Genomic DNA, 16,771 nt, shown 5'->3' with positions numbered 1-16,771 from the left:
CTTTCTCCTGGTAGAAGATAACATAGTGATAGGTTATGTTACTTAGCAAATATTTAGAGGTAATCTCTTATCAGCAAGTTTATTAGGAGTAAATAAATAAAAATCATGAAATAAAATGTGTGGTTGGATACATGTAGAACTAAACAATAAATATGATAAAAGAAATACAAGTATCATATGGTTAAATCGTGCACAATTAAAAGCACAGTAAAGAGAGCCTGGTCATTAATTAAAAAAAAATTAAATCAAGCATCTACCATAAAAATATCTCTTTGCTGTTTAGGGCTTATCTCGAGCTAACCAATATTATAAATTTAACAATGGATAGAAAATATAACAAATATATTATAAAATTAAATGCAAAGCATACAAAATTAACATAATTCAAAATTCAAAAAACCCGTACTCGGTTTTATAAAATAAGCCATTCGCACAGCTTTGAATTAAATAGTGAATGTTTGTAATTAATGTTTGATAATGAAAAGTTCTTATTTAGTCCGTATTTAGTCTATTTAGTCCGTATTTATTCTCATTAGTTTTGGACCAGATAACAGCGAAAATACAGGGTAACATTCCATGGTGCTTAATGTATGCTGATGATGTCGTGTTAGTAGGAAATAGTGAAAGAGACTTAGAACAAAAACTGGAACAGTGGAGACAAGCTCTGGAGGAAAAAGGTTTAAAACTTAGTAGGACAAAAACAGAGTATTTGGAATGTTCATTTAAAGATGGAGCTACTACAAATAAAATGGTATCTTTGGATGGTGAAATGATTGTAAAAAGCAATAGTTTTAAGTACCTAGGATCGGTATTACAGAGTAATGGAGAAATAGATGGAGATGCATGCAGTAGAATTAGGGCTGGATGGATGAAGTGGAAAGAAGCGAGTGGTGTGTTGTGTGACAGAAAAATTCCAATGAAGCTGAAGGGAAAATTCTATAAAACAGCCATAAGACCAGCTATGATGTACGGAACTGAATGTTGGGCAGTGAAAAAGAAAGAGGAACAGCGAATGCATGTGGCGGAAATGAGAATGCTTAGATGGATGAGTGGAGTGACAAAGAAGGATAAAATTAGAAATGAGTATATTAGGGGAAGTCTAGGTGTGGCACCAATTGATGCCAAAATGAGAGAGCATAGGTTAAGATGGTTTGGTCATGTTCAACGTCGAGACGTTAACCACCCAATACGAAGAATAGCTGAAGTGCAGATTCCTGGAAGGAGTAGGAGAGGAAGACCAAAGAAGACCTGGGGGGAGACGATAAGGCAGGACATGTTGGTAAAGGGGATTAACATTGATATGGCCCAAGATAGAATTGTGTGGAGAAATGCAGTTAGGGAAGCCGACCCCGCATAGGGATAAGGCAAAGAGAATGATGATGAATGAAAAGTTCTTATTTAATGATTAAAAAGTTCTATTAATGAAATCGCTGTCCGTTAGTGAACTAGATTACATCGGTGGTTAGCTACAGATGAAGAAAGGTTTGAGGTAGATAGCCCGTAGATTAGCTCTACTTTTGGAGATAATTGGATGTATGTTTAATTAAGACACTTACAGTAACTCTGATGATGTTGCTTCTTAAATTGCACTGAATCTAACTTTACTTTAACTAGTAATCAAGCACTGAAGTAACTTATATTGTGACTTGGGATCTAATCGGATGTTAGATCTAAATCAGGAAGATGATGAGTGAATTCACACCCAGATAAGATAATAGAGTGACTTCTCACATCCAAGATATATTGCAGATAAGATATTAGATACGAGACAGACACATCTGCACTCGAAGAAAAACAGCCACCAAGTCCCTTTCCTATTCGCAATTTTTTCGAAGCTTTTACTCTAAAAAAGTGGGGATATATCCCCTCTCAAAAAAATGGCAACTTCTTAAAAAGCACCGACCTATTTTGGGTTTAGATAAAGTAACGGCATTTTAGTTCGAAAATACAGATCCTTTGAAATAGAAAGTAAACGGAAAATAGTTATACAATATGGCAATAAACATCCCCGTTTTGAATAGGGCACCTAACGGGATTTTAGAAGTGAACTTGTTGAACGGTCTTTAACAGTTATTTCGCTACGTACGAAAAATGTTAACAATAGCCAAGTGCTCTGGTCTATTTTCAAAACACCCCGTTTTGACAAGACTGCAATGAGAAAACGGTAACGTTTACAACTGTGACCACCCAGGCCCGTTATAAGTAATTTCGATTGTCATTCCGACAAAGAAATAACCAGGGCAGTTAGGACATGGGCGTAACATTGTTGCTTGTAAAGGGATTTATAATTAATTTAAAAGGTATATTAATTATTTACTAATCCTATTATATAAAAAAACATGTTACAAGGCCTTAAGCTATTTTTATTAGAATCTATGGAAATTAATAATTTACAAAATACAGATATAATTCTGAATGACCAACTTGAGACAAACAGCTTGCCCCTCCTCAACTTATTCAGTTGAACACTATAAAGTGTAGACTCATAGTAAAAATATATCACCTAGAGAATAACAGGCATAAAGAGCCTCACGCTAGCCTGTATTTGATTCGGTTAGGGAACTATGTTATATTACCCAGGACTCCCACATGAAGAGCATTTGGCAGATAGTGTGCCCCTATCTTGCATCAGAGTGCTATAGGGGGGAAGGGATGGTCTGGAGCATTGGAGCGCGGTGAAAAATTCCTGCTTTTATACACGAATTAATACACCTCGCTCCAACGAATTATTACACCCGATTGTCATTTTAAGGGGCGAACAAGTCTCTCAGGTTGGGTTAAATCAAATTGCTTGAAATACATTACTTGAACAAGGCACTCTGCCGAAACAGCAGTAGTGACAATCAACTGTAACAAATCTTGTGGAAGTGTTGAAAACAAAAGTATTTAGTGTTTTATTGTTGTCATTATCATATATATAATAAAGTCATCAAATGGAACTGATATATCCTGCAAATACAGAGTGAGTTTTATGTATGGAAACACTCAATTATCTCGGAAACGGCTTGCACGATTTTTATAGATTTTGGTGGGTAAGGGTTTTCTGAGGTGGCCGATATTATAGTGGCAATTACATTGTTGTCAGAATTTTCGTTTCTCTGAAAATCTAATGAACTTTCTTATTTCAAATGGAACACCCTGTATATTTTTTGCGCTTTGAAGTCCTAAAGAAATACTGACTATTTTTCATATTATATTCCCTATACCTAAATGCCATAATTTCAGAGTTATTGCTACATTTATTAAAAAAAAATTAAACAAATTATAAAAATCAATTTTTTCGGCTCGGGTAAATATTATTTTAGATTCTTTGGATCATTGTGAACAAAAAAAATATTTTGTAATTTTTCTATAAAATTAATCGTTTCCGAGTTATAAACAATTTAAAACTGAAAAAAATCGAATAATGACGGTTTTCAAGGTTCAAAAATACAAATAAAAATTATTACTTTTTAAACTGCGTAGTACCCAAATTCAAGTTCAAGCCTTATTTTACCAGATATCGATAAGTAATTTGAACTTGTTTTATATTAAAATATTTTTTTAGTTAATGCAGACCGATCGCCCGTCCTCTCATATGCGCTTTATTAAGAAATTAAAAAGCGATGTTTTAGAATAAAACGTACCAAAAACTCTTATGGCCAGCTCCTAGAAAAAGGATAGAGCTTGAATTTAGGTACTTCGTAATTTCTAAAATTATATTTTCTATTTGTGTTTTTGAACCTTGAAAATCGTCATTATTCGATTTTTTTCAGTTTTAAAGTGTTTATAACTCGGAAACGGTTGATTTTATAGAAAAATTACAAAAAGCTTTTTTGTTCCCAATGATCCAAAGAACCTAAAGTAATATTTACCCGAACCGAAAAAATCGATTTTTATAATTTGTTTAAAATTGTTTTTTAAAATAAATGTAACAATAACTCCGAAATTATGGAATTTAGGTATAGGGAATATAACATGAAAAATAGTCAGTATTTATTTAGGACTACAAAACGCAAAAAATATACAGGGTGTTCCATTCGAAATAAGAAAGTTCATTAGATTTCCAGAAAAACGGAAAATCTGACAACAATGTAATTGCCACTATAATATCGGCCGCCTCAGAAAACCCTTACCCACCAAAATCTATAAAAATCGTGCAAGCTGTTTCCGAGATAATTGAGTGTTTCCATACATAAAACTCACTCTGTATATTAACCTTCCGATGACCAACCTTTTTTTGTTACACGGATGACCAAGGGGGGGGGGGGAAATGACCCAGGTCAAAAATGTCAAAATGACTTTATGTCATTCAGCCAGTCACAACATGAGTATTAGTGTCATGTGTAGTGTGTATGTTGAGTAAGTGTCTTATTACTTTGCAAAGTCGACCTCATTAGCGTAAAACTACTTGTAATTACACATAATAGACGCTATTTTATTAAACATCAACTTCAGAATATATTTTTTATTCGTAAAATATAGGGATTTTTTTTTATTTCAAAATATGAGGATATCTAGAATGATATTAAAGTCAAATAAAAAAAATAATGAGTTAAAAATTGAAAATACTTTTGAATTTATTAAAGAAAAACATACGCTGGGGTCACAATTTCCCCCGCTTGGTCATCCGAAGGTTAAAAGAGGGCTAGAATTCTATTAGAATGCATTCATAACTATTTCTTACCTAGGAATATCATATTCTGGAATATCAACCTTCTCGTGAGCAGGTACCAGCCTGGTCTGTTCTTTGTTCTCTATCACGTCGAAGGCATCGTTCTCAATACTCCACGTGAACAGAAAGTGGGCCGAAAAATGCTCGACAGTGGGATAAGGATTTTTTAAAGCACCTATTTTAATAATGGCACGGCAAATTATATGGCCGTTAATTGGACAAATCTGAAAAAATAAAAAATTTACTAAACATTGGTCCGCTAACCAATATTTTACTAAATAAATTGAATACTGGGGAACTTTAAATACACACAACCAAACTTATATGGAATCATCTGACATTTCTTATTATATCCATAGGCGTAACCAGGATGATCCTAAGGGGGGGGTTATAACTACCTGAAAGGGGGGGGGGGGGTTACAACTACTGGAAGGTCTCTGAGGGCTATGGTGTAAAGCGTATAGAGCTCAAAGTACATCCCAATGGGGGGGTTACAACCCCCAAAACCCCCCCCTGGTTACGCCTATGATTATATCGTGCGAATTTAAAAAAACGAACACACGAAGTCAAACATTTTAAAGCAATTTAATAACAAATACATAACAATCAAATAAAACAATAATGTATTTAACACACAAATTGAAACTAGTTTTTTTTTTAAGTCAATAGCATAAAAAATTTCAATTTAAAACGAATAATGTTTAAATTGTTTTTATTTATTTTTTTTTGTTTTTTTTTCGGTAGTCAGTGTTATCACCTCTAGTCTTTATTCAATCCGCACCCATTATATGCCCACGCTTTAGTCTGCGTGGGCACGCTTCAGTCTGCATGGGCACGCTCCTAATCAAATTATCAACATTTTGTTGTGGTAGGTTGCTCCATCCTTCAAGAGCAGCTTGTACCAGCCATGCGGTGTTTTGTGGATTATCCCGGCGACCTCTCACTTTTCTTTTAATCATATCCCACAAATACTCTATAGCAGTGGTTCCCAACCTTTTTCGGCCTACCGCCCATTTTTCCAAAAACAAAATACTTAACGCTCCCCTTAAAAAACTCTTCCATTCTTAAAATTAGTAACGCACTTTCATTCACAATTGTTTTACCTTTTTTGGGTCAAAGACTACCTTAAATATGATTCGACGGCCCCTTAACTAATCCAAGCAACAACAAATTAAAAAAAAAATGTTTTATTCAAAAATACAGTATTCATGTATTGATCAAACTTTAACTTAAATACATATCATAAAAAGCAATATAATAATAATATAACATTTTTAATGAGAAGGCTGAGCTTGATGTAATGATAGTAATCTGTCAATATTTGGTTCCATACTTGTCATTAGCAATCTTAAATCACCGCGCTCCACTATGGACAGTCTATTTCTCTTCTTTGTTAATAAATTGCTGACTATGCTAAATCCTCTTTCAGCTAAATACGATGAAGGAAAGGCAATGAAAAACTTCTTTGATGCAGCCCATAAAGCTGGATATAATACTGAAATTTGACATTGCAGCCAAAATTCTTGATATCCATTTTTAAATTTCACTTTTAACTCTTCATTTGTTGACAATTCTATCAATTCCTCCTGTAGTGATAATTCTGCTGTTTCTAAACTTGAGAACGGTTCTAGCACCCAATCTGGAATAATCAGACCGAGGATATCCTGAAATCTATTCCTAAAATCTTCTTGAAGTGCTTCCAAGTGCTGGCAATATATCAGAATGTCTTCATCATTTGTCTTCACAGAGGAAAGATTTTGAAACTGATGAAATTGTCTCCGACCCAAATTTTGCCTATACAAATTAAGTTTTGACACGAACGAGGAAATAGTTCCTTTTGCTTTGATCAAATTCAAATTATCACCTTGTAGCTGTAGGTTTGTTTCATTAAATTTATCGTATAAATCAGTTAAATAAACAATATCGCTCTTAAATTTTAATAAATTGTCTCTCAAAGAATCATCTTTGCTTTCAAATAACTCTAAAACTGAGTCAAAGAGATCATAAAATCTTTTTAGACAGGTACCCTTCGAAAGCCATCGAACTTCTGTGTGCAACAATAAACGATTAAAATTCTCGTCGTTTTCATCACACAGTTTTCTAAACAATCTATCATTGAGAGCACTGCTTCTGATCTTGTTAACTGCAGTAATTACATATTGTAGTGAATAATGAAGGCGATCACTAAGATTTTTTGCAACTAAATGCTGTCTGTGAATTACACAATGCACGGCGAGTATATTTGGTACCGCTTTTTTCAAATATGCTATCAGTCCGCGGTGTCGTCCAACCATTGCCGGAGCACCATCTGTAGCAACAGTTATGACATTTTCCAGAGGTATACCTTTATCTGTAAAATAGTGTTCCAGAACATCAAATATCGATTTGCCTTTAGAATATGTTTCCAGTGTTCTTACAAATAACAGTTCTTGACAGATTTTTTCACTTTTTATGAAGCGAACGTACGCAAGAAGTAAAGACTCATTGTTTGGCAGTTGATTCATCAAGCTGTAAAGAAAACTCAGTAGTCTTTAAATAATCAGTTAGAGAACGCTCCACATCCTCAGACATTTCGTCAATTCGTCTCTGTACCGTATTATTGCTTAATGGAATTTTTTTAATAATATCAGATGCCGGCTGGTGCAGTACAGTCCGCAAAACTTGCACTTACACCTGGCAGTATTAATTCTTCGCCAATAGTATGGGGTTTTCCTGATTTAGCTATAAGTAAGGAAATGTTATAAGAAGCACGTAGCCCATCATCGTCTTGCTTTGATGCTGCTGAAAAGATACTAGCTAAAGTTGGACGTTTGAAATGTTGTTTTTTGAGCATTTCAAAATATGATAAATTTCTGTCTTTTCTGTCGGGATGTATTTTGGTCAAATGTTCTTGTAATCGTGAAGGTTTCATGGCTTCATTTGAGAAAACTCTCTGGCAAATTAAACACATTGGTAATGCCTTATTAGAAGGCGACTGAATAAAACCATACTTCAAATATTCGACATTGTATTGTCTGCACTTTTTCTTTGGATCGGACATACTGTAGGTATATCTGTAAAAATAAATATGCTATAGCCACCGCTTTGATAATTTTAAACAATAAACTTTTAAATGTTTTTTTAGTTAGCAAAATCAATATTTCAGAGTGGCGGAATATCCAAGCAAGTAGTCGAGAAATTTAAAACATGCCACAAGTAAATAAATATACACTGAGAGAAGAATTTGAGGAAAAATTACAAAACAACTTATTAAAAATTACCATACTGTACACATATTATAAAAATAACTTTATATTCAGTAAATAGTTTATTTTTGGCAGTCTATGAACAGATTACTATTCAGTATAGTAAATTTTATTAAGATTTTTTGTACTTTTTCCCCAATTCTTCTCTCAGTGTAGGTAGGTCCTAATTAACTTTTTACTTTGATCCAGTTTGTGCAAGTTGGTACTTTTTGAATATTTTACAATAACTATACATATAAGGAAACAAATTTAGATTTATTACATTTTTACAAACACCTCGTAAATTACGATAGGGAAAAATAATAAAGAATTATAGTAAGTGATATAAATGCCACGTAGATACTTACCTTTGTGACAAATATGTATTACAATAAAATATATTTCTAATAAATGCACTGCAACTTTCTGCAAATAACACACAGAAAATTCACCACCCTGCTTTAGCGAAACAATCTCGAATGATTAAGTTATGCCTGACCATGCCGCTGCGCGAAGGAGGAGCCAAAATTCACTTAAAGCAGAAAGGTTCTACTGGAAGTGGAATTATACTAACCAAACTGAAACGTTCGACTGCAACGTCGAAATTGTTGCAGTGTTGGACTGAGTGATAAATAAAAAATTGCACGGTGCATAACCAAAATGCATTTTGTGCATTTCGTTTATATTTTCGGATTCACCTTCTCTATTTCTGTGTGAGAAGCGAAAAGCAAAGTTGTTAGAAGCAAAGAAGCAATGAGTTACTTTAGGGGGGCGGCAGCTGTTCCTCAACGCCCCCCAAATTTTCCTTGGACCCAAAAGCCCCCTTATCTCTCTTCAACGCCCACCGGTGGGCGGTACCGCCCCCGTTGGGAACCACTGCTCTATAGGGTTAAGCTCACGTGAGCAAGCAGGCCACTCCAAACAAGGGATACCTTGTGCTTCAATGAAGTCTCTAGTCACTATCATGGTATGTGGAGGTCCATTACCATGCATGAAAATTAAATTTTCTCCTGTTGCACCTCTCCAGAGCCTAACTACAGGTTATCAACATACCTGTGAGCAGTTAAAGTTGATTGGATGAAAATTAAAGGAGTTTTTAAGGATCACAATTCCTCTCCAGAACATTACACTTCCCATTGTATATTTGTGAACAGATTTGACAGTTTTCCCAGTTTTTGCTCGTCTTCCTCGACCTCTACGTACACGATTTCGTGGGTCAACTGATTTTACACAAATCCTAAATTTTTCTGAAAAGAGCACATTTTGTCAATTCCCAATGTTCTAGTTTTGGTGATGAAGACACCAATTTAGGCGATCAATCTTGTGCTGCCTGGATAACTCGGGAACCCATAACTGTCTCCTGCTGTATACTTCTTGGCACGAACTCTTCTTCTTATCGTTTCAACTGAAACAGTTACACCTGTAGCTTCCAAAAGCTGCCTTTGGAGCTGCAGGTGAGAAATGGTTGGGTGTCTTCCAGCCGATTGGACAATTAAACGATAGTGGCGAGCCGTTATTACTTTTTGGAGACTTTCCCTTGCTTTATTTTTAGCTTTCCTAGTTCCTGTCACCTAACACAGGGTTTCGGACAGAACGCCCTGTGTTACGCCTAGCTTTACAGCTATGTCCATCTGAGAACATTACTTGCTCTACTAGACCAATAATCTTTCCCCGTTGTAAGTTCTATAACCCCACAGGAGGCATATTTTCGTTTTTGGACGCAAAAGATACTTTATTTATTTTCGTTCAATTTGCATATATATATATATATATATATATATATATATATATATATAAAAGGTTGTCTACAGCTAATGCCGTTTCCCTTCCGTCAGCCAGGACTTCCATTTTTTTCGATCTTCCCAGTCTCCGTCTTCCAATCCTTTCTTAGACATGGCTTCGTCGACTTCATTTTTTTCCAAGATCTTCTAGGTCGTTCTCTTCTTCTCGTTCCTCTTGGGCTCCATTCTGCAACCTTGTTTATCCAAGTGTTTTCTGCTCTGCGTACGTGGCCGTACCATTTCAGTCTTCTCTCGTCTATATATTGCAGGGCATCTTTTTCCACTTGCATTCTTCTCCTTATCTCCTCAATTTGCAACTCAAGCAAATAACCTATACCGTACTGAGCTGTACTATCTGATTGTCTTATCGATTTGTCTATTTTCAATAAAAACCTTTATTCTTCGCAACAATAACAAGTTTTTTCAAAAGAAATAAATATTGCTTTGAAATACATGGTGATTCCATGTAAGTTTGGTTATGTGTATTAGGGAAATCAGCAATATAAATATCAAAAAATTTGGTATCAAAACGGTACCCCCCTAGACGAGACAAAATGACCGCACTTCCAGAATGATTTTTTTTTCATTTTTTTAAGTTCTATGTGGTTCAAAAATAAGATTCAGCTCAATTTTAACACTCCACCTCCTTCCCCACCACCCAAAAAGTAAATTTTTTCGTTTTTATTTGTTTTTTTAGATAGGATGCAATAAATTTAAAAACTTCAAAAAATTCACACGCATAGTTGAGGCTTCAAAACATGTTAGTGCAGTCACTGAAGGTTTTCACCTCCGATTTCGGTGAACCTCCAGAGATTTGCATGAAAATTGGTGAGTGGTTAGAGGATATCTCAAGGAACAAAGGTGACATGGTGCCAACTTGCGCTTTTACCCTGGGGGTGGATGCCACCCCTTCTCGGGGGTGAAAATTATTTTATTGAAAAGAACCCCATAATTCGATAGAGGGACAAATTCTGAGCAACATTTATTATATAATGTTATTAAAATAAATAAAACCTTTTTGAGTTATTGAAGATCAAAGATTTTAATTTTCCTTGAGAAGTTTGCATGTTTTAACCGATTTTTCATCAATAACTCAAAAACTATAAGTTTTTACAAAAAAGTTATAATTACCAAAATAAAAAATGAAATAAACCCTTTACTAGAAAACCTTTTAATGTTAACTAAAAGTGAGTTATAGGTAATTGAATATATATTTTTACCGGCGAGTAAAATAATCTAAGTATTCAAGCTGAAATAACGGGAAAATTATGCATTTTATAACATAAACTTATTTAACATTTGTCAAAGTACTTGAAAATATCTATCAAATGAGCACCCAAACATGTTGATAGCATTAAAATTTATGCATAAAATTTTTTTCAAAATTTATCTTTTAAAAATTTTTCCAAAAAATGTTATGTTTTTTTTATAAACTTGGTTTATTTTTAAGATATCAGGCTTATCTAAAAACCGTTTGAAAGATAATTCCAAGAGCTATTTAACCACGTTAAATTTAATCTTTTAGACGACTCACTTTTATAGAAATAAAAGGTTAAATGGCCCCGGTTGCATGGTTCTCACAGCAAAATTTAAGATTTAAACGTTTCTATCTCGGTTACTTTTTATCCTATAGAAATAGTAAAACAGGTAAAATATTTGACACAGAAAAAACTAAAATTTGGGTATATTTCATTTTTTACGTATATTGAGTATTTTTGGAGTTATTTTCAAAAGAATATGAAAATTACCATAATTTTAAAAATTATGATTTTTTAAATTATACCTTCTTTTCAAAAATATGCATTCAAAAAAGGTCAAAATTATTTAAATGATTACTTATGCTAATATAAAGAAGTTCTTGTAAGGATTACTATAAATTTTAATTTTTGTGGAAATGGCGTATGTTTAATTTTTCACTTTTTCCTAAAAAATTCGAAAGGTTTCTTTTATTTTCATCATAACTTGCTTAATTTTGACGCTATTAACTTGTTCTGAAGCTCATTTAATAGGTATTCCAAAGTACTTTGACAAATGGTTAGCAGGTATATTTTATACATTGCATCGTTTTCCCGTTATTTAAGCTTAAATACTTGATTTGAGTACTCGTCGAAAAAAATACACATTCAATTGCCAATAACTCACTTTGAACTAACATTAGTTTAGTGCTTTAAGTGAGTAATGTATTTAGTTTTTTATTATCATCAGTTTCAGTAATAATAACTATTTTGTAAAAGCTTATAGTTTTTGAGTTATAGGTGAAAAACTTGCATTTTTTTTATGAAAAAATAAAATCTTTGGTCTTTAATAACTCAAAAAGTATTGATTTATATTAATAACTTTATATAACAAATTTTGCTTATAATTTGTCCCTCTATCGATTTATGGTATTATTTTTAATAAAATAATTTTAACCCGCGAGAAGGGGTGGCATCCACCCCTAGGGTAAAAGCACAAGTTGACATCATGTCACCTTTGTTCCTTGAGGTATCCTCTAATTACTCACCAATTTTCATGAAAATCGATAAAGGTTCAACGAAATCGGAGGTGAAAACCTTCAGTGACTCCACTATGTCTATTTTTTTCATAGACATATAATATCTAGACTGCGCGCTGCTATCTAAAAATAGGTGACGATTGCGACAGAGATAAATGAGCCTATTAGGTGGGAAGTCTCTTAAATCCCGTCGATCAGAAAGAGACTTTCCACCTAATAGGCTCATTTATCTCTGTCGCAATCGTCACCCATTTTTAGATAGCAGCGCGCAGTCTAGATATTGTTATGAATTTCTCACTGAGTCCGGCCCTGACCCGACCGTTAGACGAGAGTTACGGGATTCTTTCTATTTCTTCGAGAAGCGTATCACAAACCATACATACTCATAGACGTTTCACGTAAATTGTCAAGGTCAAGACAGCAAATTAGTTACCATTCCAATCCAGAGATGTCGTTGTCAGTTAATTATCTTGTCATATTTAACAACTGACAGTTGACAATTAAATTAATTTGTTATTTACTTTTTATTTTACAGTTTGTGGCTTATACCCCCTTTACATCAACAATAAATTGAACAAGAAATTGACCAACTTCTTCAAGGTCAAATTTGACTTATACAAAACACAATTCTACATCCAATTTTGCCGTGAATAAAAAGAAAATAAAGAAATTTGACAAAATAAAACATATCCAATTGTTCTATTTCATCAAATGCCTTCATTTTCTTTTACAAACCATACATTTTGTACACGTCAAATTTGGCCTTGAATAACTTTGTCAATTTCTTGTTGATGTAAAGTGGACTTTAATGATTTTATTATAGTGGTGTTACGTTTTTAATTAGATTTAATCACAATTTTAATCAATTGTATTAACCTCCTCTCCGTTTTTATGAGTAGAATTTTTAGTTTACATTGATCATCCCGTGTTGTGTTTCTCCACATTAAAAAAAAAACAATATAATAGATCCTGAAACTGTGTATTCCAATAGACAAGTGTGTCATCAACATTTCGGACCTATATATTTTTGGAAGTTTGTAAAAGATTATAAGGTAATATTTATCTAAACTCTAAACAATCTACAAGATTCTTTCAAAAATTTTCATTCAACTCAATATTACACATCAGTGCTTTCACGTGACACATGGCAGTAGTGTTTAGCATTTTGAAAAAAAAAATGGAATATTTGAAGTTTTCAGTAAAATATGGAATAAAACATTGAATTGTCTTTCTGTTGTTTTAATTTCCTGCGAAATTTCATCAAAAATCCCGCAAAATTTATAATTGGAAATTCTCACGTAATTAAAATTTGTCAATTTAGCTCCCATTCCAATCAAGAGATGGCGTTAATTCGATCCGAAAGATTAACATGGTCGTGAAACGTCTATGAGTATGTATGGTTTGTGAAGCGTATGGATGGAGTTGTTTACTTGAATCGGTTGGCATGGAGAAGTCCAGAACAGTCTCTTTATAAGCACGGATCGGGTGAGCCGGGTCAGTTAATATTTTACCATCGCTTGAATTATTGTAACGTCGCGATCGGGTTATTGAAATGTATATATTTTTAAAGTAGATAAATAATATTTGTAAATGAATTAAATAAGTTAGAAAGTGTAACATAAATTAGATATTGTTGTAAACTTAAGTGTTAAATTGTAAGTGTTATAAATTAAACAATTTCAAATAAGTCTTTTATTTATTTAATAATAATTAAAAGTCAATTCGCGGAACAGTTCATAAATAAATCAAGACAATAATAACCTAACAATATTATATGTCTATGATATTTACATAGATATATAATACTCTAGATTGCGCCTTACGATCTTAAAATGGGTGACGGTTGCGACAGAGATAAATGAGCCTATTTGGTCGGTAGTCTCTTTCTAATTCAAGGGGAGTATCGACGACGTCACTATCCTACTCTGTCGTCGAGTATTTTAGATGGTTTGACAGTTCGAGCGGATGGCGACGGGAACTGGTCTTTGGTCTTTGGACGCGGATAATCGGGGTTCGAATCCCGTACCAATCTTTACTTTTTTTATTTTTTATTTAATCAATATTGCGTTTATTAGATATTATTACATCTCTAAAGTAAATCTATGCAAAGAAATATATAACAAATAAGAAAAACTGTGTAGGTACCTATAGATTTTTAAAAATATAAAAGCCAATGTTATTTTTTTAATAAGTTAATTGTAGAATTATATAAAGTAATTGTTAAAAATATTCGTAAAAAATTACCAATAATTAATATCAACATAATGTACCATCGATTTATTAATTGAATCGGTCATTTCAAAAACAACATGAGTCACATATTCCTAATTTTACAGAAGAGCAAAGAAAACTAACTATAAAATATAGTCGAAAGATGGATGAAATGGATGACATCAAAATTCAGAGTTATATTGTAGTTTTGTTCCTAATGTTTTTACTGGACTGGTGTCGTTTTTGCACACAACGTTTATCTTAAAGGAGTCTATTCCTCTCAAAAAGTTAGTTTCTGAAAAATGTGGACTTTGCTGTTTTTGAAATGACCGATTCAATTATAAGTAATTAGACATTATTTTTATTTATGAAACTATTGTTACAATTTTTTAAAAAAGTAGAAGCAAAACAAACATTCACATCATTCGAATAAGGACGAATTTATATTAATAACGAATGACTTTTATTTTACTATGCAATTCACAAATTATGTATTCCAATATTAACTTACTATACATACATTTATTATCTGCTAGATTTACTTAGGTCCATTTTTCAGATGTAAAAATATCTAATAAACCCAATATTGATTAAATAAAAATAAAAAAAGTAAAGTTGGTGTATGGGATTCGAACCACGATTATCCACGTCCGAAGACCAAAAACCATTTCCCGTCACCACCCGCTCCAACTGTCAACACATATTACTCGATAAAGTGGGATATTCACGTCGTCGATATTCCCCTTAAATTAAAAAGAGACTACCGACCAAATAGGCTCATTTATCTCTGTCGCAACCGTCACCCATTTTAAGATCGCAGGGCGCAATCTAGAGTATTATATACATAGATATATAATACTCTAGATTGCACCTTACGATCTTAAAATGGGTGACGGTTGCGACAGAGATAAATGAGCCTATTTGGTCGGTAGTCTCTTTTTAATTTAAGGGGAGTATCGACGACGTCACTATCCTACTCTGTCGTCGAGTATTTTAGATGGTTTGACAGTTCGACCGGATGGCGACGAGAACTGGTCGTTTGTCTTCGGACGTTGATAATCCTGGTTCGAATCCCATACCAATCTTTACTTTTTTTATTTTTTATTTAATCAATATTGCGTTTATTAGATATTATTACATCTCTAAAGTAAATCTATGCAAAGAAATATATAACACATAAGAAAAACTGTGTAGATACCTATAGATTTTTAAAAATATAAAAGCCAATGTTATTTTTTTAATAAGTTAATTGTAGAATAGTATAAAGTAATTGTTAAAAATATTCGTAAAAAATTACCAATAATTAATATCAACATAATGTACCATCGATTTATTAATTGAATCGGTCATTTCAAAAACAACATGAGTCACATATTCCTAATTTTACAGAAGAGCAAAGAAAACTAACTATATAGTCGAAAGATGGATGAAATGAATGACATCAAAATTCAGAGTTATATTGTAGTTTTGTTCCTAATGTTTTTACTGGACTGGTGTCGTTTTTGCACACAACATTTATCTTAAAGGAGTCTATTCCTCTCAAAAAGTTAGTTTCTGAAAATTGTGGACTTTGCTGTTTTTGAAATGACCGATTCAATTATAAGTAATTAGACATTATTTTTATTTATGAAACTATTGTTACAATTTTTTAAAAAAGTAGAAGCAAAACAAACATTCACATCATTCGAATAATGACGAATTTATATCTATTAATAACGAATGACTTTTATTTTACTATGCAGTTCACAAATTATGTATTCCAATATTAACTTACTATACATACATTTATTATCTGCTAGATTTACTTAGGTCCATTTTTCAGATGTAAAAATATCTAATAAACGCAATATTGATTAAATAAAAATAAAAAAAGTAAAGTTGGGTATGGGATTCGAACCACGATTATCCACGTCCGAAGACCAAAGACCATTTCCCGTCACCACCCGCTCCAACTGTCAACACATATTACTCGATAAAGTGGGATATTCACGTCGTCGATATTCCCCTTAAATTAAAAAGAGACTACCGACCAAATAGGCTCATTTATCTCTGTCGCAACCGTCACCCATTTTAAGATCGCAGGGCGCAATCTAGAGTATTATATATCTATGATTATATATCTATGGATATTTATAAACTCGTAGGTTAAGTGTACATAACCTCAAATTGTATTTTTATTATTTGTTTTTTGGACAAAGCGTATAACTTTTTATTGGAGATAGCTACAGGTCTAATTTTTTTTATTTGGTGTATTTTATCAAAAACTATATTTTTAACTTTCTCGTATTTTTCGGTAAGGTGCGTCACCTTCAAAAATCTAAAAAACTGTTTTTAGGGTGCTTTTGGGTTTTTTTTCCATTTTATACACTACAAAATAGATCAAAATAATTTTTTTTACATTCTATGT

The 16,771-nt window shown here is 32.9% G+C and overlaps 1 protein-coding gene and 1 long non-coding RNA gene across 2 annotated transcripts in view; both read right to left on the bottom strand.

The window, feature by feature from the left end:
* LOC126879984 (uncharacterized) overlaps positions 1 to 16,771 on the bottom strand; it is a 49,391-nt gene that overhangs the window by 10,762 nt on the left and 21,858 nt on the right. The window contains exon 7 of the mRNA XM_050643436.1: positions 4,667 to 4,878. Within this exon, the coding sequence (XP_050499393.1) occupies positions 4,667 to 4,878 (212 nt within the window). The remainder of the gene's footprint in view (positions 1 to 4,666; positions 4,879 to 16,771) is intronic.
* LOC126879985 (uncharacterized) lies at positions 14,221 to 15,705 on the bottom strand. The gene is made up of 2 exons (XR_007696359.1): positions 15,563 to 15,705; positions 14,221 to 14,298 (listed from the first exon to the last, which is right to left on the bottom strand). It is a non-coding gene; the product is annotated as an uncharacterized LOC126879985 (long non-coding RNA).

This window comes from Diabrotica virgifera, chromosome 2, assembly GCF_917563875.1.
Source record: "Diabrotica virgifera virgifera chromosome 2, PGI_DIABVI_V3a".
Classification (NCBI taxonomy): Eukaryota; Metazoa; Arthropoda; class Insecta; order Coleoptera; family Chrysomelidae; genus Diabrotica; species Diabrotica virgifera.
This window is presented reverse-complemented; position numbering and strand designations above follow the sequence as displayed.